Below are 22,964 nucleotides of genomic sequence, written 5' to 3'. Positions count from 1 at the left end.
AAAATGCAAGTACTTTCACTCTCTTTAATGAATGAGCTGATAAAGGCTAGCCTATTAAGATATTCATTTTCATTTTGGTAGCATTCATATGGCGTGTAAACATTTAAAATAATAAAAACATTTTTATCATGTATATTTTTATCATGTATATATATATATATATATATATATATATATATATATATATATATATATATATATATGTTTCTCTTTTATTTAATTTAATCAAGACTGCAGCATCAGTACTATACCAGAAAGTCTTTTTGTGCCTTTATCAACATATCTAGGAAGACATTATGATATTTCCCTCATTTTGGTTAAAACAACTTTATCTAAATCCTTTTTACTGTTGCGGTCATTCTACCACTTTTAATTTACAACAATTACATTGTTGCTACTGACAATACTTGTATGACACTATACTTTCAGCTGTACTATCCCAAATTGCATAAGAGCCACCTACTGTAAATATGAACTGAAGAAATGTTTTATCTTTTTTTGATTTTGAGCTCCTTTTCTCACCAATTAAAAAATAAAATAAAAATAATTTAAGTGTTAGTCACCAGCTGCGTATGCCCAAAAACTGGAAAAATATTACTCATAATAATGTTGCTCACTGATATGCTCAGGCATTATGTAGACAATGGTAGAACATGATCTGGAAGTTTGTTATCTTGTGTTTGCAGACAGAGTGGACTAGTTTCCATTGCTCCAGTTAGCTGCCCAATTCACAATGTCCTGATTTTCACGAGATCTAAGTATTTGGTTGTTGTTTTTACACTGCTTTTATAATTATAAATATAATGTTTCTTTGTGTCCATGTTCACAGAGTAATACATTCAATAGCACAATAGGAAAGACCATAAGTGCTATTCCAGGTAATTTGTGACTTGCTGTACAGGTAATTATGTCTTCCCTCAAATATTCAAAACATGATTTTGAACTTGTGGATGCAGAAAATATAAGGCAAAACATATCTGACAATCTCTGCGCAGTCATTCTTACATTGATTGTCTACAGTATATTCCTCCACATTTCGGAAATATAAGCTTCCTGATTTCTGGGTTTGGAAACCAGAAAAGGAATGTGCACAACTATTTATAGTATTGCCTAAGATCATGTGAATACTGACATTTATGCTTAAAGCCCCAAAATCTGATTCCCATACTTACTATGTGCAGCTGAAGATAGTCTCCGAGCCCATGGGTGCTCTCCACTCGCACCAAGATGGCATCCTTCTGCTGAGTGCTGAAGCCCACGGCTAACCGGTCGGCTCGGGTGCTCGGCCGCTCATTCGGGGCCCAGGTGAATGTGATGAGAGCCCCCCCTTTCCCAAAGATGTACGTGGTCCCAGCTAGGGAAAAAAAGACAGAAGGAGGAAAAAGATTTATTCGTTGTATATTTTTGTTGGGTCTTTGTAAATGATAGGGTGTGGTCTAGACCTACACTATCTGTAAAGTGTCCTGAGATAACTCCTGTTGGTATTTGACACTATAAATGACATTGAATTGAAATTGAATAATGTATTGGAACTATTTCCTAACACGAAAAATTTATCATTTAGTGTAATTATCATTCGCCTGGTCTCTACTTCGGACTAGCTTCACCTCTTCGTCAAACATCATCTGCAGTAATTAAGCGCTATCAAGCTATTTTGTTTATGTGCTTTATATTTATGAGGGCGCCCACACTGTTTACATGTTCTGACCTTGTACCTTCGTTGTTGCTGGTACATCATCCATGCAACATCCAGGTACATGGGATTCCTAATAATTTAAGCTTTTACTTTCCAATTCGCTTAATATAAAATGTGAAAAAGGAAATGATTAATGTGAAAAACATCAACCTAAACCTGATTAAAATTCATCCAACTTGCATGATAACTTTTATCATGCAATTTATTCATATGCACTCAGAAGGATTCTAGTTCTTGAGATGAATGAGTTGGTGTTAATTCTTCATTTACAAGTCCTGCTGGAATCACTGAAATCCCTGTGAAAAACCATGCAGGCTTGTGCTAAAATCCATTTGCTGCTCAGCTTGTAAATCAGACACCTTTTCATGATGTGATATGATATCTTGCTAACCTCTCCGTCACCTTGGATTGTTCATTAAATTAGCAATATGATTTCATTTGTGTTGTGTGAGAGCAACAGAATCAGAGCTATATTCCATTTAATGCAGTCCATGCAAGTTTAAGTTGAGTCAAAGTTAGCTTTCTCAGTGTCGAGGGGTTCGGACTGCAGGTGTTATTGAATGCAAATAGAGAGACAAACTGCCGTCCTCAGATGAAAACATTACGCTCCGATAGATGCGTAGTCATGAGAAACAACAAATACCTGTAATAGTACATCACAAATACATGTTATTCTGGGTTTGCTTCAACATCTAAAACCTAAATTTTGTTTTTACAACTGATTTTCTTCAATTCCTGAAGTCTTAAGTGAAGCACAGAAAAACACTTGAGACAAAACTGTAGCCTCGATTTTAACCATGTACGAAGACTTGAGTACTCTTCTGTTCAGTATAATGGGCACTCACCACACAGGGTTGTTACTGACAGGATTCAATTGCTGGATGGATGCCTTTTTAACATTAAACACTTAATCCAAAGACTTGAAAACACCTTGTACTGACTTTGACTTTAATTGAAAGGACAGCGTTTGTTTCTAATCAAATTTTTCTCACTGAGGTTTTCACGTCTGGGATTTGCAGTCAAATGTGAGTCGGTGACATTAGTTACGTCACGGAGTCTCAATGAGTGGTTTTATTGGTTTCTTTCTGTGAATGTTATCTGGTTCTGGCCTCTTAGTCTGCCCTCATTTCTGCTCAATTAAATCACTTTTCTCTTTCCGCTTGAATATAGACCTCTTTGCTTTTTACATGGATTTGAAATGGATTTTTGGACACAACATCATGCACCCATGTACAATCTAATAAATTCTACTAAAACAGCCCTGCATCAAATTATTATGCTGATAATGTATGTTGCACTACAACAAGCACAACAAAAATCAAACATTGAGCTTCACACAGGCTATAATACTGCATTTCATTACACTGTACAACCCTTCATGATTTTTTTGTTCTTGTGAAACCAAACAAAAAATCAGGCAAGCCATGATGTGGTCAATCACCTTATTTTGAGATCCAATTTCACATCTGGTGTCATTTCCAATTTCTCCGTGCAATATAGCCTTAAACATCAATTTAAATAGGATACTCAGGAGAATCAAACCTTGTGAACTTTTTGTACCCAATTTTAGATGCCTGAAACCCAGTGTAGATCATTACACACATTACATTTTGCAATGTAGTGAGGAAAATGTCACTATTATAAAACTGGATCATTTTGATCGTAACTAAGCTATGATTAAAAAAAAATACAAAAATGATTACAAAAGAACACAATGTTAAATGTGGACCACCAATTCACATTTGATCATATCATACACAGAAACAATTTTCAGATATTTCGCATGTGAAATGTAAGACATCTCATGTGAAAAAATCTATTTCATATGATTTAACATGTGATAATGCGCCTACATGATATGGGATGGTATCAAGACGGTTGTGTGATTACAGAGTTGGCCGTGTGAGAATTAAAATACTGTGCATTGACGATATTACGCCATAACAATTAAATTTGGGTTTAATTACATTGACGGTCTTTGGTGGATGTGAAGCATCTGTATTTGATTGAATTTCAGGGACTTCTGTGGTAGTAAGTTCCAAGTCAGATATATTGCAGTTTACCAGTCATCTAACAGGCTACATGTGTTTTTGGTTTGCACAAGTGAAACCATGAATTGCACGTTCTTTTTTTGTTGTGTTGTTGTTAAGAACTTAGAAAATGATTTCTTCCAATGTAAAGAAAAAGGTTTTCCATTGTCAAGGAAACACCTCACTACAACAACCTAATGAACATGGGAACTGTAGTGTTTTGTGCAGTGCTGTAGGAACATGAGCACACGAAGAAAAAGTCAAAGGGTGAATAGGAGGTAACACATACTCTTGTAATGTGTATCATAAAATATTGAATATGAATGCACGTGCAGGAAATCACAGAAGCATCTGTCTATAGACAGCAGTAACTACTGCATTAGTCATAACGTAAAAGGATTTCATTACACCTTTCTGCCTCCTGCTATCTCTGCTCTTCTCTCTGACCTGCATCAAATAAAGCAGACACTAAATCAGTCTTGTTAAGATTATTACCATAAACATCACAGTTCTCTCCCTTGAAACAGCTCTCCTCTCTCTCTCTGCCGTCTATCTCACGGGAGCGCTCTGCCCGGCTCTCATGGCCATACAATGCATCTGTGCTCGAATAATGGGGCTCCCTTGGAGATTCTCAACTGCAATGTGTGCTGTATATCACTGGGAACCTTGATAATTAATTATACTGTACACAGGCATTGTTATACTCTTGATGCTTGCCATATTATTCATGAATATAATATAGGTGGTGCGTTAGCATATTCACTGTAAACATTCACTTGTAAACATATTAAAGCTCTTTTGTTGGTTTAATATATTACAGAGAGCAGCAGAATCATATGGTGATTCATCTGCTTTTTATAGACATTGTGATGGTGGAAATGCAGCTCAGAGATTTCTATAAAGCAAGCATGATGTTGTGTCTTTCTAGATGTCTATACAACAAATTCAACACTATGGATTCTTTGTTTGTGCCAAGATGTATACTACCCACTCAAACATCCTGTCCTTTTCATTTGTGCTCTCAGCCAGCTGAATACGCCAGAGACGAGCCAACATGCTCATAGGACTTGCAAAATACACTGAGACGCTGGTGATCATTTGCATTACACATAACAGTTTTGATGTGAAAAGGTTTAAACGCGCCTCCTGAGCCTCCTGTTGTAGAGAATCTGACAATTCATGTGGCCTGAGTTTGTGAGAGAGTATTAGCTCTCATACTAATCATGACCTTTTAGAGGCTGAAAAAGAATCATGACATTCAAATGGCCACTAGTATTAGCTGTAACATTACAAACAGCAGCAGTGGAACAAACAGTAAATTACTCATACTCTTATAGCAATTTAATCACATTTTCTGGAGATAGTGAACCACACTAGTAGAGTACATGAATGTTTATAGTTGAGTGCTATGGTTACATATGGGCGAGGTTTTTCACAGTCATAAACATTTCTGAACGACCTCCAGTACTGGAAAATCAAAACTGACTGATTAAAGCTACATTGTGTAAGAATTTCTCCCATCTAGCGGTGAAATTGTATATGACAACCAACTGAATATTACTTTCTAGCTCTTCCTCCTATGGTGGCCGAACCAGAAATTAGCTCTCTCCATCATTTACACGCAGCTGTTCTAGCCAATCCAATATTAACTTTGGTCTTGTTGCTTTGCCTGTCGCATTGTCGTTTTAATTCTCTTTTTCGCTTCCCTGGCGAGTAATCTAATAGGTGTAAGAGGGCGAAATGCGGAGGTATGTCCCTCTTTTGCTAATGTATTTTAAAGACGGAGGCGCTCATGGCTGCTGTCATTCGAGCGAGTCGCTCGTATGTATTCTGAATGATTCTGAATGTCAGATTCTACACTTACAAGAATACTTTAATTAGTTGGAAGAATCAACTCAAAACATTACACAATGTAGGTTTAAGAATATGAACTCACATTAATCTCTAAACTGTGAGCAGTTTTGCAGAAATGGGGAGTTATGGAGAGATATTAAGTTTGAATTTGTCGTCTGACTTATGGTATCTGAGGCACACATCTTCCATGGTCTATTAAATACAGCTCAGTGAAATGATGAGAATGAATGGTGCAGTGTAAAGCCTGACAGAGAGGACATACGGTCTTCAAGTTAAAGTGTCATCACAGCGAACAGAGACTTTAGGAATCAAATCAATCAATTGAATTGGATCAATTAAAAGCCACACTGACAATCTTGTGAAGCTTAAATAACTGCAGATACAGCTGGCGCATGCAGACTTCAGCTGTATTATGGTTCAATTGCTGTCTTTTCTTTCGATCAGCAAGATGTATCCAAACTGTCAGTTCTCAAATTGAACGTCTGCAGCTCAGAGCGCCTCAAATGATCCCCTTCTTCTATAATAACGTTAATGTTTCTCCCACTCAACCTTCAGATGATTTGGGGTGAAATTGAACTCAAATGCAGTTCTGAAATACTGCATTTATGCTTCCTCCTATTGCAAAAGTCGCAAAGTAATTCCCCAAAAATGCACCAGAACAGCCTTTATGTCAAGAATACTTGTGGCCTTCATTTTTACAGCTTTTCAGATTTATGTCTCTGAATTTTTTTACAATTATTACTGGAATATTTGTGTCAGTTGTCAGCTAAATTAGCTGGTCTTTCCTTATATTCCCGCCTATAACTGTATTAGCACAAATATTGTACATTCTATATTAAAAATTCATTGCATTTAAAGTGAACTGGAGGTCACATTTAGGTCTGCAGATTGGACCAAGATTTGCAATAGAATCTTCCCAAAATGTACTTTGATTTCTATACATGAACAGAATTTTAAGTCTTTCCATAGGACTTATTTTACACCTGTTCGCCTCCAGAAAATGTTTCCCCACAGTTCAAATCTTTGTGATAAATGTAAAACACACAAGGGTACATTTATTCACCTGTTCTGGCCATGTGATCACATCCAGACATTTTGGAAAGACGTTCATTCTGTGGTCCAGGAGGTTATCAGTAAACAGTTTACATTATTACTTCGGAAAATCGTTTTGACACGGACACCAAATATATGTCGATAATTCTTTTATTTCTAGCTAAAAAATATATTTTACTGAGGTGGTCTGCCCCGCAAGCCCAACGGTCGGTATGTGGTTGTCACAGATATCGTCTCTTCTCCCTTTGGAGAAACTGACTTATGACCTCAATCATAATTCCGACAGATTCTGGAGACTTTGGAGACCACAGCATTCCTTCCTGCAGAGACTCTGACTTCACTGTGTTTGGTTTAATCTGTATGTACTTATTTCTTGTACAGTACTAGTTAGTTTGTTATTTCATATATATATGTATATTTTTTTTTTTTTCTTTTCTTTTTTTTTTTCTTCCCATACTTCTTTGAACTTAGTTTGAAGACAATGCAGCGTCTGCTCTTCGTTTGGTTGGGATTTTTCTGTTGTATGTTTTTGTGTAAATATATATGTATATATATTTTTTTCTGTTGTTGGTGTGTCTGTTAAACTAAAAATCAATAAAAAATAAAATAAAATAATGAATTGCATTTAAAGTAAATGATACTATATGGTTGTAGTTCATTCCTCAATAGTCGTTCAAATGTATTTACATTCATTGATTAGCTCAATATAAAGCCGACTAGTTTTCATCTTAGTGGCGGAGTCCGCCATTCCCACTTTGGATTCAAATCTCAAAAGCTTTTACACGCCCAAAGAATTCACAGGAAAATATGCAGCGTGTCATCAAGCGTAATTTTATCTCATTAATATCAGCCTCTTCGTTTACTGTTTACTCCCTTACTCCCTTACTCCCTTACTGCCAGAGCTTTATTAAAGGGCAACTCTGCAGATTTGTTTACAGGTCTTGGGAAGTACTGCCACACGTGAACATTGTTGTATAAAGCCTTTTGTGGCTCCAGAGGGAGCTGCGCTAAATTGGATATGTTAAATGCCAGTTGGGACTGAAAAGTACAAGTTTAAAAATGTGGGGGTGTGGAGTTAGAAAGAAATTAGTTTACCAGACCTCTGTAGCCTGCTCTTCATCTCTGTTTGATGCTAGCAGCTCAAGGCTACAGACCTATCTCCACGGCGCTGTCAGTGCTGGAGTATGGTCTGTCTGCACAAGTTATTATTCTAGAATAATGGAAAAAAACGCTCTGGCTTGTTTACATTTCTTTAAACCAATCACAATTATCTTGGCCGGCGCTAAGCCACAGATGCAGTGACCGTAGCCTTGCAAAATAGAAAGTGCAGTTAGCGGAAGTGGAGGGGAATGGTGCCGGATGTCAGGCTTTACTACTAGGACAATACACCCAAACATCTGACCGAATTGTTAAATGCGTGAAATAAGAAAGATGATATATCTGGTTCTGCTGCATTGATTTTAATATTTATTTTAAAAAAACACATCAAGTCCATCATGAGTCTGACGATGTTATAGCAGTGCAATGCTAAGATGGTGGGGTCTCCTTTTAAGTTACTGCTTATGCAAAGTTAACATTTCCTGAACATTTCCTACAACTGCTGTTTCACATTCAAAGCATTCAAGACACAGGGTAGCTTTTATTGCGAAGCAAACAACTATAATTATCAATCAAAAATGCATCTATAAAAAAACAACGTGGGTTTGTTTGACTGGGTTGTAAACGGATACACCTGTTTTTTTTCTGACAAGGTAGCTGCTCAAGGAGTGTTTGCTGTAGTGTTAAACCACACTTGTTGCTTGGTGTTGCCAGATAAACTTGGACTGAACCTTAAAGATTACATCTTTAATATTAACGACAGGGGACTTTATACTCAATGACAAATCTGATGTCTGAGATCCTAAAAAGATATTAAGCAGTCCCTATATTGCTTATATACTGGAAACAAAGGAACACTCATGATGCTGTTTTGCATTTTGACAAAACCAAATTTTACCAAGAGATTATTTCCTTGAGAACTTTCTTGAGACTTCAATATCCTAAAGTACTGTATAGTGATTTAACTGCACAATCCTCAGACCTACATTTTGTCTTCACAATGACTATAGAGGTTTTCTAGAATCACTTTGCAGCAGGTGTTGATGGAGCACTTCTGTGGTACTGTTTACAAGCCGTTTATACATTCTATTCTTGGCTCATCTCTTCTTTACTCAGAGACGGCAAGATTTTCAGCATGTTACGAGACCGAAAACTTTGAAAATGATGAGGTTATATTTATAGTAGGTGGAATGTTCTCTGTTGCAGCCCCACTTCATGACTTTTTCTGGTGAAATGGGTGCAATTTTACATTAACAATCTTCCTACTGTAGCTTAATACATTTTCATAAAATGGGGAACAATGAGATTACTTTGTTCCTTCACAATAATAGAGTCAGAATCTAAACATCAAGATAGCTGACATGTAAGCAGAGGCTTACAATGCAATATAATGGTACAGCATGGCAATGTAATCTATAATGTACTTACTGAATAAGATATGACTGTAACACTGTACTTCTTTTAATAGACCACCATGAACATCCTCTCTGTGTTGGTGTCCATGCACTGTATTTGCAATGCAATACACCTCTATTCCATCCTTTACTATTAATTAGAAGATTGCTTTCAAGTGTTCATGCCTGTTTGAAATATTCTATATGAGCAGACACTGCAGGTCTCTTACCACCCCCCATACACATCTGCAACCACACTGAAGACTATGCTACTTAAAGTGCTAATTAAAGGAATACTTCACCTCCATAGTAATCATTTGTATATCAATTACTCAACCGGTGTTACCTTGAATTCCTGAAGAATTTCTCACATGCCTCCCTGGTGAAGAATCCAAAAATGGAGAAAATTCTTGATTAATTGAAGTAATAGTGGCTATATCAAAACATCCATTTACAAATTATCACACAACTTGTGCAGTATTATCCAAGCCTTAGTTAACCAGTCTTATGCTGAATACTTCCTAAACATGTGCATTTTCAATAAACCTTACTATTTAAAACTCTGCATAAACAGTCTCACGCTTGCTCAGGTGCACTACTCACGTGCCTGTCCAAGCGTTAGACTTGGATTATACTGCACAAGTTGTGTGAGAGTTAATGGATTTTTTGATGACATGCCCCCCTATTACTTCAATTCATCAAGAATTTTCTCGGTTGTTGGATTCTTTGGTCACTGTGAAGGTATGTGTGAAAAACAAAGCCTTTTCGAGAATTCAAGGTAACACAGGGTGAGTAATTGATATACAAATCATCATTTTGAGGGTGAAGTATTCCTTTAAAAAAATACACAACAAAGTCATATGGAACAAAAAATAAGTTCTCACCAATAGTTAAATTCTAAAGTGAATGTGTTTCTGTGTCATCAAGACATTAATATATCACCATACTTTTACTTTGGATACTTATAATGCTTCTGTACTTTACTTTCTGTACTTGTACTTTTTGGGTAAAGGATCTGAGTACTTCTTCCACTGCTGGCTATTTTGCTAAGAATGCAGCCCTTGCATTTCTTATGTGTCTTAGTTTATCTTTTATCTATTACAGCGAATGCTTTCTTCACTTCGGTTCACATTCCCCTGTTTGTTCTGCTTTGCTGCAGATCTAGAGCACAGCAGTGGTTACCTTGGTCTCTGATTTTTGCTCTTACACGCTGTCCTTTGCCTTGTCCACTTGTTTCACCCTCAACGTGTTGGCAAAAACTCAAAATGACAAGCAGGCCTGCCTCATGATAATCCTTGAGGGTAATGTAATATGTGACCTAGAGGGAATAGAGCCCTCTCTGATAGACCTTCTGATACCCCTGTCCCTTTTGCTTTCCCTTTCTGCAGCTGAAATAAACATTGCGTTTCGTCTGACTGCAGTGAGACACTGGATTAGCATTTTTTTTTACACTTAATGCATTGATCTAATGGTAACTTGCTATCTGTTAAATAAATATTGAATTGTGCTCAAAGATATCATCATTCAAAGAAGCTCACTAAACCATTTCCTACACTTGAGACAATTCTCTGGAAGCATTAGCTGCTCTTTGCCTTGCCACAGCCAGATAGTTCTTACACCAACATGGGGGCCCTGGAGAACTAAGTGCCGCAGATTTTCACTGAATGTGTTGAACATGCTGGTGTGATGAGGGGTCAGCTACAGTGCAATCTTTCCTGCATTCCAGTTGAGAAAATCCAAGGCCTTTGACACTGAGGGTTGTATTATTGGCTTTTTCTTTTGCAGTATAGTTGTTAATGGTAAGTTAAAAAAAACACCTGCATTGAAACAACATTGCATTTAAAACAACTAGTTATGGATGGTCACACAAAATAAAAATAAACCTCAGAGTCACGGCACTGCAGGGTTGGAATATGAACTGAGGACAGTAAGCATGTTACATAATGTGTCTCAAATTGGGATTTGGCTTCCTTCAGTCAATGTGTTAACATTCTTAATAATGTTATTTTAATATCTGGTGCACCCATGTAGGGTATTTTGTTTGGCACATGGAAACATCATTTCTTATTAATTACAACCCAGATTCTGAGGATTTTCATCAGAAATCTTATAAATTAATTATTATCTTTATGAGGTAAATGTGTCGTATGTGATTATGTTGAAGTAAAAAAAAGGTATACTTTGCTAAACTGTCATGCACCAATGGCCACTGAGCCATAAAGTGTCTTGTACTTGGAGGGGTTAAGGTGGACATTTTAAAGGTACATCGGTAATTATTAAACAAATGCATTTTTTTTTGCAATTTCTTGTAAAACAAATTAAGACTACACCAATTTTTTTTTAATTATTATTATTATTGATTAATCTGCTGTATATTTTCTCAATTCATTGATTAACTGTGTTGTCTACAAAATGACAGAAAATAGCTTAACATGCCCATCTCAATTTACCTAGAATTCAAAGTGATGCTAAGCACTGTAATTCGTAAGCATTCCATTTTTTTTTTTTTTGCTGTATTCACTACATTGACGGCCGCTGTAAAAGAACGCGGCTGGCCTCATAGGGAGGTGGTCAGGGTGGATGGCTGGGCGTTAACATATAGGACTTTCAAGCCAGAGAGCGGAGTACGCTTCCTGGGGAAAACTAAAGCCTTTCACCCTGGAAACGCGTGTTCCTTATGAGTGTTTTAATCCAAACCACAATCTTTTTCCTAATCTTAAATGGTCGTTTTGGTGCCTAATCTTAACTTTCGTCGCAGAAAAAAGGTCATATTTTGTGGACTAAATTTAACAGTAATCTCCGCCGAAACGACTGGCAGCTCACGGTGCTTTGTACCCGGCTCAAAGTCACCTATTTTCGGGTAACTGAACCACCAACTACCGCTGATACAACGGAGGTCTGTAGCCGGCATCACAAAGCTCCGTAGCGTCTTAAAGAACTAGCAACTGCTGCTCGGCGTCATGGAGCTCATAGCCAGCCGGCGTCACGTGACCAGCCGGCGGTCTCTTAATTTTGTAGGATCTCATAGTTTGGGTGTGCATACATTTTCGTCCTATGGACCTGTTCATGAGAATGCGTTGCTTCAAATAGCCTGTTTTGTCTTACTAATAGTCCAACACCCAAAGAGATTGTTTAAATTGATATAAAAATCAGAAACTCTTAACATTGGAGAAGCTGGAACCAGAGAATGGTTAGCATTTTTGGTTAAATGACTTTAAAATCACTTAAACAATTAATAAACAATCCAAATGGTTGCAGATTATATATCTCGCAAATGACTAATCAATTCATCGAATAATCATTGCATCTCCAAGTACTAATTCACTGGCGACTGATCCTGTTTTTTTACATGGTGCTTCTGGCTGTTCTATAACCTGGATGACTCTCCACAAACTGTACTCTGAATGTTTTGTGCTCATTATTTGAACCAGTCTGTGTTTGTGTAAGAGTGTGCCATATCCTGTATCCTGTTACCAGAATAGTGTAATAATACATGCAATAACCTGTGTTTAGGATGAGGAGTGTGAGGCACTGCAGCAGGGTAGGTGGCCTATAAATAGCCGTAGCCCAGGGGCCTCCAGAAGTCTTTGGCTAGCCTCGACACACATGCATATCTGTTAAATTAAAGCAAGTGTCTAAAAATGATAGCTTAGTTGACACAATTTTGGCATTTGCGACAGTTAATAAATTCAAAGTTGGATTTATTATTTAAATGGTTTATGCTTCTGTAATAACGGTTACATAATTCAGAACATTAATCCAATCAATGTTAACCAATCTGCATATGCATTCTACACAGTGCATTTTGGCATGGTGGACATGACTTGTGAATTTTAAGTACTGTCTATATCATTTGCAGTAAATTGAATTTCTTGCTCTGAAGCACATATTTCAGAACAACCTAGAGTAGAACAGATCTACAATAGAGGTAATTGAAAATTTATCAGTGAGTTCTTTGAAGTGTTTTTTTTTAAGGCCTGTTTGATCACAGGCTGTGCCGTGCCTGTAAAAGCCTGGTCCAGAATGATATGGCTATAATAGCGCAGATGTAATTCATCACAGTTTTAGCCCTTTTGCAACTGACAACACTGCTGCGGTGAAAAAGACAATACAAATCCATCAGGTCTCTTTTTATAGGACATAAAGTGAGTCTTTGGACAGAAATTTAAAAGTACAAACAAAAGGGAGCAATGACTTTGGTGTCAGCACTTTGAAGGAGCCAATTCAAGTAGAGTGGCCAATTTGATGCAGATTATTAAGGATAGGTCAATACTTCATATCTCTCAGTTGAAATTGCACAATGTAGAACAGATTATCAAGACGAGAAAAAATGGTTGCCATAAATCCTGTGATGATTGTTCTATATACGTTAAGCACACATGGAAAAGCAAGGAGATCGTTTCTATTTCATCGCTCACTCTAACTGTACATATAATCGCTTTATGCCTATTGTTATGCGTCACTAATTACAGTGTACTGTAGCAATCACCTTTGACACAAAACTGGCTCCATTACAGGGAGTGCATTACGCTGCTTAAACAATTAAGAATCACATGGAAAAAGATTAAGAGATTTGCAATGATGATTCATCATGCTATTGATGTGCATTTACAAAATACACAGCTCTACTGGTGCTGAAGCATCTTGAAAAGCAACATGGGAAAAGAGCAACCACTACTGTTTCTGATGGCTAAAGGAGTTTAATGATGCACAGAGGCTGCAGCAAATAATAGAGATAGTGAAGGATCCAGTATCGCTCTGTATGTCACAAAAGAGCCTCCAATTGTGCCACCAATATATGGGAACAAATAAACCCTCTTTACCTATAAAATGCCACAAATGTCAGATAGAAAAATCAAAATGATGCATTAGTGAGGCAGCAAACAGCAAGCTGAGAATGTTGGAGGGAAATGTCTTACCATGGCCCCCTCTGGTAAGAAAAGGCATCCTGTTGATGGCAATAGGAACAGTGCCATGCTTATTGTGAAAATGGTGGACATGGTGCGTGGTGCTGAGACTAGAAGACACACGTGCTGTTCCAGTCTGGATGGGGAGTAGAGTAAGCAAGGCGAACCAGAAAGCTAGTCTTGAACAATAACTTAGGCCCATGCCTAGGCTACAGCATAACCAGCTGCTCCGCTGTCCAAGCACAGGGGTGGCTGCAAAGAGTCTACCCATGTATATTAGATCCTCATGGGCCCAGGACACACAACTTGGCCAAGCTTTGGTCTCTGACAGTTCAACTTGAAGACCACAGGGCATCTCAGTGACAATCTGGGCCCATTTCTTTCATAATCCCTTAGTTTGGTTGATGGTGGAAAAATATCCTTTGAATTTGTGAGAAAAAGAACAAAACAAAAAAAGGATTTCGAGAAAGCAGTCAAAATCCAATTAATGTTCTTGCAGAAGAAATTGAATAGCAACCAACTTATCTATTTTTGCTTAACATTTTGTCATGACAAGATGTCTACTGCATAGAAAAGCCAGCGTTAATACCTCATTGAAAACCATCCCAAAGCACATTCTTCAGAAAGTGAGCAGAGTGTATCCACAATGCAGAAAAGATACACATCCAAATAAAGAATGGAGATGAATCCGCCTGTGATTTCAAACGGGCATGTTGCTCAACCATGATATTTAGGCATGAAAAGTAGCAGGAAAGAGCTTCATGTGACAAGAATTCTGATAAGAGTCTCCATCACCCACAGGTAGAGCTGTAGGGCAGCTGAGCCTGCCCACTAAGAAGAGTGCCCCTCCACCGCAGTAGAAGACATAACACGCTTCCGTGGGAAACTGGATCATTTCATTAAGCAAAATGACAAGGAGATAAAAAAAATAAGCGTGAGTGAAGATGCAGCGATAAAAGGTGATGCAGGAACCAGTGCTTTTGTTCCCCTTTAGCCCGGGAAAAGGAAGAGGACAGAGATAGGGAGGGGGAGAGAGAGAGAGTTAGAGAGAGAGGGAGAGAGAGAGAGAGAGAGAGAGAGAGAGAGAGAGAGAGAGAGAGAGAGAGAGAGAGGGGGGGGGGAGAGAGGGAGCAGTATCTGCAGCAGCGCAGTAAAGGAGAAATTCCAGAAAATAAATAAATAATTTCTCAGTAGCTCCTCATTCACTCTATCACAGACGGAGCAAATCCAGCAAACGGTAACCTCTGGTGTGGTAGAAATCCACACAAGAGTGTTTCTATTTCAAATGCATGTATGATCCTTCCCTCGCGCTCCACCTGCTCAGTCTCATGCAGACTACTGCTGCATTCCCCTCAATGCTGCTCGTTTTTTTCCTTTCTCCTCTCCCGTTACCTCGACCAGATCTGCAGCGTACTGCCTCTGAGAAACGGTTAATGTGACAGCTGCATGCGTCTGTCTCTGGAGGAGGGAAGGTGATTCTCCTCAGATGAGATGGCTTGGATAGCAGACACTGTGATGCTGCCTTGGACTGCTGCAGCAAAAATTATGCTAATTAAAAAGAACCGCCGTATCATGACTCCCGGATGAGTGAAATTCCAGGACAGTCTGGACCCCCGCAATAACAATCTTGGCTTGGAGTTGTGGTCTAATGAACGCGAGATAAAGGAGCTCTTCTGAAGGCATACTGTAGTCAGAGGCTCTGATCCAGCGAGGCACAGCATGTGCCTCTGTGTGTGTGTGTGTGTGTGTGTGTGTGTGTGTGTGTGTGTGTGTGTTTGTGTGCGTCTGAGAGAGCGAGTCTGTGAGCGATAGCAGGAGGGAGGGAGAGACAGGAAGAGACAGCGAAAGAGAAAACAGGCAGCCACGACGCAAACACACAGGGAAATAGTGAGGCAAGAAAATGGGCTGTGTGAATAAATAAATGCTAGAGATTCACAGCGCACAGGCTTGCAGGTCCTGGCAGTAACACGTAGGAATCATACTGCAGAGGAGGAGCCTGATTTAGGTGAGCTGTCAGAGCTGTTACAGAATGAACACAGGGGTATTGGTATGGATGTGCTCCTAACATAAAGACTCGAGAGCTAAAAGGATAAAAGAAACACAAATACCTGTCAAAAGATATAATGCAGCTCACTACATTAGGCTGAGGAAGCTATAGGCTATGGTATGTCATCCATTTGAAAGAAATCAAAGCAGTGCCTCCAAAGCCTTTTCCCAGCATTGCATTGCATAACTTTTAACACTGCTAATCAATTTGCTCTCTGCCTGATGTGTTCACCTCATATCTGTATACAAATCACCCCTCTGTTTGAGAGCTCAGTAGCTCTCTGTCCTCATGCTGCTTAGCCATGCAGAACTTATTCCTAGCTGTGACTGATTGGAGTTCAGGGGTATTCTGACAGTTTCTGAGCTGCTCATGTTTTTGGGGTTGGGAAATATGATGGCAAGTTGAATTGGAAGTATATTGACACTTGTGAGGATAAACACATTATCGGAAAAGGAGAGACAAAGTAGGGCGGGATCAGAGGTAGAGGAGATGGGAGTAACAGAGAGGGATAGAGATTGCAGGGGGGAGAAGTAAAGGGAGAGGAAGGGAGACTGTAGCGATATCAGCTAAATCACGGTCGATAGAGATATCAGCTGGGATTGCCTAGTCGGTTGAAAGGACACGTATGGAAACAGGAGGACAGAGGCAAGCCATGCAGCACCACCTCTCATAGTGACAAGAAGGCGAGGCAGGCCATTACTCAAGCAGGGGAGGGGGGGTGGGGCGTGTGGGGGAAGCGAGGCTGATTGAACAAAAAGAACAGAGGAGGGGTGAGAGCATAACACTCTAGAATGGCAAGTGCCTGAGCAGCATGTAGACATTCATCTGCTGGTATTATGAACATAAATACATTTTAACAAGCTGTGGATTTTTTTCTTCACATCTATCCAATCAGAGGGAGATTTAAATCCTTTATGTGTTTCCTCTTCTATATATTGTTCAGTAAATCTTAATGCTGGGGAAGTGCATGCCAGCTTAATCAAACAGACATAGTGATGATGCAGAGCATTTTCTGTCTATAGCATGTCAACACATTTACAGTAACGATTATTTGGTGTGGAATGCAATGACAAGCATTACCAATAATCCTCTGATAGTGGAAAAGTCAGTTTTACTGTATTTCTACTGTCAAATCTTCAGCGAGTTTCAGCTGCCCTCAGCTGTACTAGAAATTATTTCAAACTTAAACACAATCATGTGCAAATAAAACCAGCATTTCATTCCCAATAACCGGGAGGAGTGGGTACGAGAAGTTGAAGTGGAATGATTAATAGCCAGTGACTTGGACTGTCAGGCTCTCCAGCATGTGAGCATCTTTCTAGGCAGCGATGATATCTTGGTGTGAGCTGTCTAGAATGAAAGGCTTGCATTAATCAATTTACGTGCTTGAGGGTTGCTCAACATGATGAAAGCCATGCTATCTGGACAACAAGAAGGGGGAGGCTGGGTATATTTAACCTTGTCTTGTCCTTGGTTATTTAATAAGTTGGGCATCTCACGCAGCTCTTAGACAAACCTCATACAGGATACACATCAAATACCCATTTGATGTATGGTGATAGATTTGAGGATGAGCTTTATTCTTAATTGAATTCCAATTGACTTCTAGATTTTGAAAATAGAATGTCCTATATTTGCGACTTCTACAGATATCCAGTCCAATAAACCTTTGATTTGCATTTTTATATTTTTCCTGCAGGCTATTTTAAATTTTTTCCCCCTTGACTCATAGAGAACTTTGGCAGATCTCTATGCATTTGCATAATCAAATAATGTTGCATGTATGGAATATACGTATGGTTCAGAAACAATGAGCAGAACATGTTTAAATTTCTATGTAGAAAAACTACAAGTCAAGGGGCCTGCAAACTTGCAAATGACATGATCTGAGAAGACATGTGCAGCGTTTGAAAGACTTAAGAGACCTAAATGTGCACTGTTTGTTCCCAGGAGGATTTGTGAGAGAAGATTTTTCCCGTCTCGCCCCAGGGGGTAAAGTAGCAGGATTAATCATAGCACTTTCAGATTAATTACTCATAATGCGAGCATCCTCTGAAAGGCATGGCCTGCAGTTGTGATGTTTGGTTGATTTCATTAGGCTAAAAATGACAACACCTAAAATAAGCCTGGCTTAGACGATGCAAGGGAAGGAGAGAGAATGAAAAATATGAAGGCTCTGAAATGCACAATGGTTCCATCGACAGATAGAAATATATGTATAAACAGTATAGGAGACAGAATCATCAGATAATGTAGCAGAACAGAAACATATACAGAACTGCTCACTTATTTCATAGTTTGTTTGATTATGTTGTGTGCAGACCTGACAACAATATGAAAACTAATATATATGGATGGAGATTTCATATTTCTAAAAGAGGTCAGGTACATCTGGCTAAACAAAAGGTTCAGAGTTCAGTGGTTTAAGGCGAGCTTCTGGACTCCTCCAGATTCACACCTTGACTAAACATGATTTCCCACTTTTTTATAGCAATTTCGGTGTCTTGGCAGACTGTGTGCACTCTCCACTGAAAAGACACTGCACATGACAGTAGGTTGCATATTGTTGGCTGCACATGGCGCCGGCAAAAATAGATTCCATTTGCTTGTTTAGTTGAGCTTACTAGCCTCAGCATGTCTCCTGGAAAGCGAGAGAGAGAGAGAGAGAGAGAGAGAGAGAGAGAGAGAGAGAGAGAAAGCCCCACTAACAAGAGGAAAAGAGCAATAGTCTCTTGCATTTGACCAACCACAATTCCTAAATGTTCTGTGCTTTGGACTGATGCAAAAGACAAGAGTGTGAGAGGAGCTGCTTGAACTGTCTATTTCCCGGTCTAGCCATGGCATTCAAAAGTAATACCTGAGCCAGTACTTGAGGGAAGTGGGCCGCCACCACAGAAGACAATACAATTTGTGCTTGGCTGAGGTGTTTTCCCCTCTTCACTCTGGAGCCTAATTTTGATGATGAGCCTGTAAAGTCATCAGCAGGATAGTTGGCCAAAGAGGAAGCCCTGTCTTTGTTATTGGCTTGCATCAATCTACTTGTCTTGCTCATTATTTTAACAATAAAAAAAGCACCAGCAGAAATGCATAATGGATTTTACTGTTTACTGTTCTGCTATGGTTGAAAACTCTGATGGACATAGGTGGCAACAACTTAACCTCCTTAAAATGTCGAGAATGATGATACTTCATGCTGGACTACAATTATCAAGATTTGCAAACCAGCCTTTCCATAGTCATTGTTATATTATACATTTAGGTCTTGTAAACTAATGTGTTCAGTTTGTATATATATATATATATATGTGTTTTTATACTAACTCTATCCAGAACCTTAATCTTCACTTTATATGGTGGGAAATTGGACACAGAGTTCTTTCCTTTGTAATGTCTTTCGAGTATCTCTTTTCCTAGCAAGTTACTACACAATGATACTTCATAAATTAATGATTCCTTTCATATATGATTATGTGTGATATCCTCAGACTAGAAATTTTAGACATCAGTAGGTCAGACATCACTGTGAAAAGTTGTGTTATCTTCTCATCTTACTAAAGTAGCTACTTAAATCACAAGAAATTGCCTGATTATGTCATTTTGATGTCAATTTTAGATGAAAGCCATCTTTTGCCAGGGCCTTATTGTGAATAATATATTGCTTTGGTTTGCCATGCCCGATTACATTAAAGTAAAACATTACCTTCAATGTGTCATCATAATCACAAAATCTTGTTCAAGGTTCTGCAGACTTTTAGACCAGATAATCTGTTTATATTACTTCTTTGTTTGAGACCTTATACTTGCTCCAAGTATGTTTTGAAATTGTTGTTAAGAGTCTTTTATTGACTTAAGGGACTGCAAAGCATATTGTGGACTTCTTGAGGCCTTTTGTACTTCTTATAATCTAAGCAAGGCCTTTTAGCTGTACCCCCCAAGTAGACTGAAAACTGACCTTTGTCCCAAAGCTTTTAAATAAATTACCTTATACTGATTGGCTGAAGAGACATTTTATATTCTAAAAATGCTCTATTATAACTGGTCTTTTTATAACTCATTCTGCCAAGGTTATGTTAGTCCTTTTATTTTTGGTTTGGTTAACAGCATATCTCAAAAAATACTGAAAGGTGGAAAGTTAATCCATGGACAAAGGAACAAGTAGGTTTGGGTGCAGATCTGTACATGACATTCCTTGTATTTTGCTGGAATAATTGGAGATTTAGGGCCCTATCTCGCACCCAGCGCAATTGACTTTGTACACCGACGCATGTATCATTCCTGTTTTGCACCCGACGCACAGCGGACTTTTCACACCATAGACTCACGTCGGTAAATTAGAGAAGGAACTTGCGCTCCCGGGTGCGGTTCAGCACAGAGGGGGCGTGTTCTGGCGCAAACGTTCCCTAGTGCTATTTTGCAGTTTCAGTAAACAGTTCCGCCACAGACCAGGAAAAACCTAGTCTAACGTCAGTGGCGCGTTATTCAGATGCTATTTTAAGGGCGCATGCTTGGCCGTAATGTAGAGTGTGCACACCGCGCATACACTTTGCTTCTCTCTCACGGGCCCAGCAGTTCCCATTTTTGCAAACCATACATAAATACAAGGACAAATATGAGCTTGTTTTACACAACATTTCCATGAATCATGGATGTGTTGATGACTATGGCGTTATATATGTGTCACATTCCTGAGCGAGTAACTCTATGTTTTGAGCACAGAGAACTATATTTTGCAAGCGCATTACATTGCATTTTGAACAGAAATGTACACTCGCAAAATTCAGTTTGAGTAAACAAAAACCTCTTTCGTGCACAATAAATGTATTTGCATGTCTTTCTCTGCTCGCAGGTAGACGCTGCTGCGCTCCGGTCATGTCTCCCTCGCTCTCAACCTCTTCTCTCTACGCGCTCAACTCTAGACACGCTCGCTCAGATTTTCACAGCGTTACAAGTGTGCCACAAAACCAACCAGAATCAAAAGGTCAATTCTGATTGGCTGTTCATCTCCAATTAGATCGCAAGTAGCAGGAAAGACATCTACAGGGAAACAGTCTTTGACGCAACACCTGCCGTGATGCCCCAGCAAGGGGTATCTCTGCTGTAGCCAGTGGGTACTTGGAAAGATTGTGGAGCAGCTTAACTAATTAAAATAATTGAATTATGATTGATTTAAAACAATATATCAGCTAAAACAGCTCAACACATGTTTAAACATATAGCGAAGTAATCAATGGTAGAAATAAACAGCTAAAAGTGGCCTACTGACTTAACTAACAGTTGAAATGATTAGCTAAAAGTAATGGATGAATTTTGAAACATTAACCACACTTCAAGTAAAAGGCCTAGCTAGCTAGTAGAATTTCTGACCAAACCAACCTAAATGTTTACAGTTCAATTGCATGAAAATGTAAGAATATTCACTTTAATATGATAAATAGTGTGAATACATTGGGAATTGATAGGACGGGATATGTGAGTTTATATGACAGGGCTGTGGGAGAACCTCAGACCAGAAGGGTTGGAAAGCACTGATCTACAGTATTTTATATTATTGACCGACCGGTATATTACAGACATGCCTTAATAGTTGTGTTAATCACAATACCGTTGTTTGAATTACATATCTCTGTGTGTGACTAACGTCATCCTTCACAAGCAATCTAACATTAGCCCAGCATGGATAAAGTCCAGCTATGCATCCAACGAACACACCTAAAATGTCACAATCCAGCCACTTGTAAGAAGTTTGTAATACTGGTTACATAGTTATCGTGTTTTATTAACCTTAATTCTGTTTGCCAAGGCTATATATTTTATTGGCTTGCAAAGTAGCTATCCGATGCTAACGCTAACGTTAGCTAGCTAATTTATGTCAAAAAGCAGTAGCTAACTAATGTTACTGCCAAGATATGGTTTCATTGTAAGACAGCGTAAACACATGACAACACTTGACGAGTCTTACAACACCTCTCTGGTCTCTAGTGAAATCATATCTTGGCAGTAGTTAGCTAACGTTTCTGCTTTTTGAGATAAATTAGCGTTAGCAACGGATAGCTCCTTCGCAAGCTAATATAGCAACATAATTCAGGTTAATAAAATACGGTAATGTAACCAAAGTATTAAAAACTACTTAGCTACATGTGGCTATAGTGTGACAGGTCTACTGCTGTTCAGTCTCGCATTGCGAGACCTAGCTAACTTAGCTAGTTACAGTGCTGCGAGGCCTGTTTAGATGACATGTCGGCTGCAGTGTGTGAGCTAGCTAGATTGCTTGTGAAGGATGAGTCAAACTAACGTTAAACACACAAGGTGATATAAGTCAAAGAAAACAACGGCATTATAGTACACACAAATATTAAGACATTTCTGTGATATAAGTCAATAATACAAAATACTGACCGAAATGTGTTTTAATCCAGTAACATTAGTCGAACAGCTCCACTGTAGTCAGTATTTGCTGTACCAACAGGTGTAAACTGAAAAAGAGATTTTTTTTTCTAGATTTTTGTTTCCTGCTACTTGCGATCTAATTGGAGACGAACAGCCAATCAGAATTGACCTTTTGATTCTGCGATTGGTTGGTTTTGTGGCACACTTGTAACGCTGTGAAAATCTGAGCGAGCGTGTTTAGAGTTGAGCGCGTAGAGAGAAGAGGTTGAGAGCGAGGGAGACATGACCGGAGCGCAGCAGCGTCTACCTGCGAGCAGAGAAAGACATGCAAATACATTTATTGTGCACGAAATAGGTTTTTGTTTACTCAAACTGAATTGTTTTTTGCGAGTGTACATTTCTGTTCAAAATGCAATGTAATGCGCTTGCAAAATATAGTTCTCTGTGCTCAAAACATACAATTACTCGCTCAGGAATGTGACACATATATAACGCCAT

General features: G+C 38.7%; 1 protein-coding gene across 16 annotated transcripts in view; it reads right to left on the bottom strand.

The window, feature by feature from the left end:
* Positions 1–22,964, bottom strand: part of nrxn2a (neurexin 2a) — a 120,073-nt gene that overhangs the window by 19,043 nt on the left and 78,066 nt on the right. For 14 of the 16 annotated variants that reach the window (XM_036008838.1, XM_036008839.1, XM_031320041.2 and 11 more), the window contains one exon: positions 1,173–1,354. In XM_036008838.1, the coding sequence (XP_035864731.1) occupies positions 1,173–1,354 (182 nt within the window). Of the gene's footprint in view, positions 1–1,172; positions 1,355–14,044; positions 15,968–22,964 lie in introns of those variants that run through there. The other 2 variants (XM_031320042.2, XM_031320040.2) reach the window with 2 other exon arrangements.

The sequence above is a fragment of the Sander lucioperca genome, chromosome 13, assembly GCF_008315115.2.
Source record: "Sander lucioperca isolate FBNREF2018 chromosome 13, SLUC_FBN_1.2, whole genome shotgun sequence".
Classification (NCBI taxonomy): Eukaryota; Metazoa; Chordata; class Actinopteri; order Perciformes; family Percidae; genus Sander; species Sander lucioperca.
This window is presented reverse-complemented; position numbering and strand designations above follow the sequence as displayed.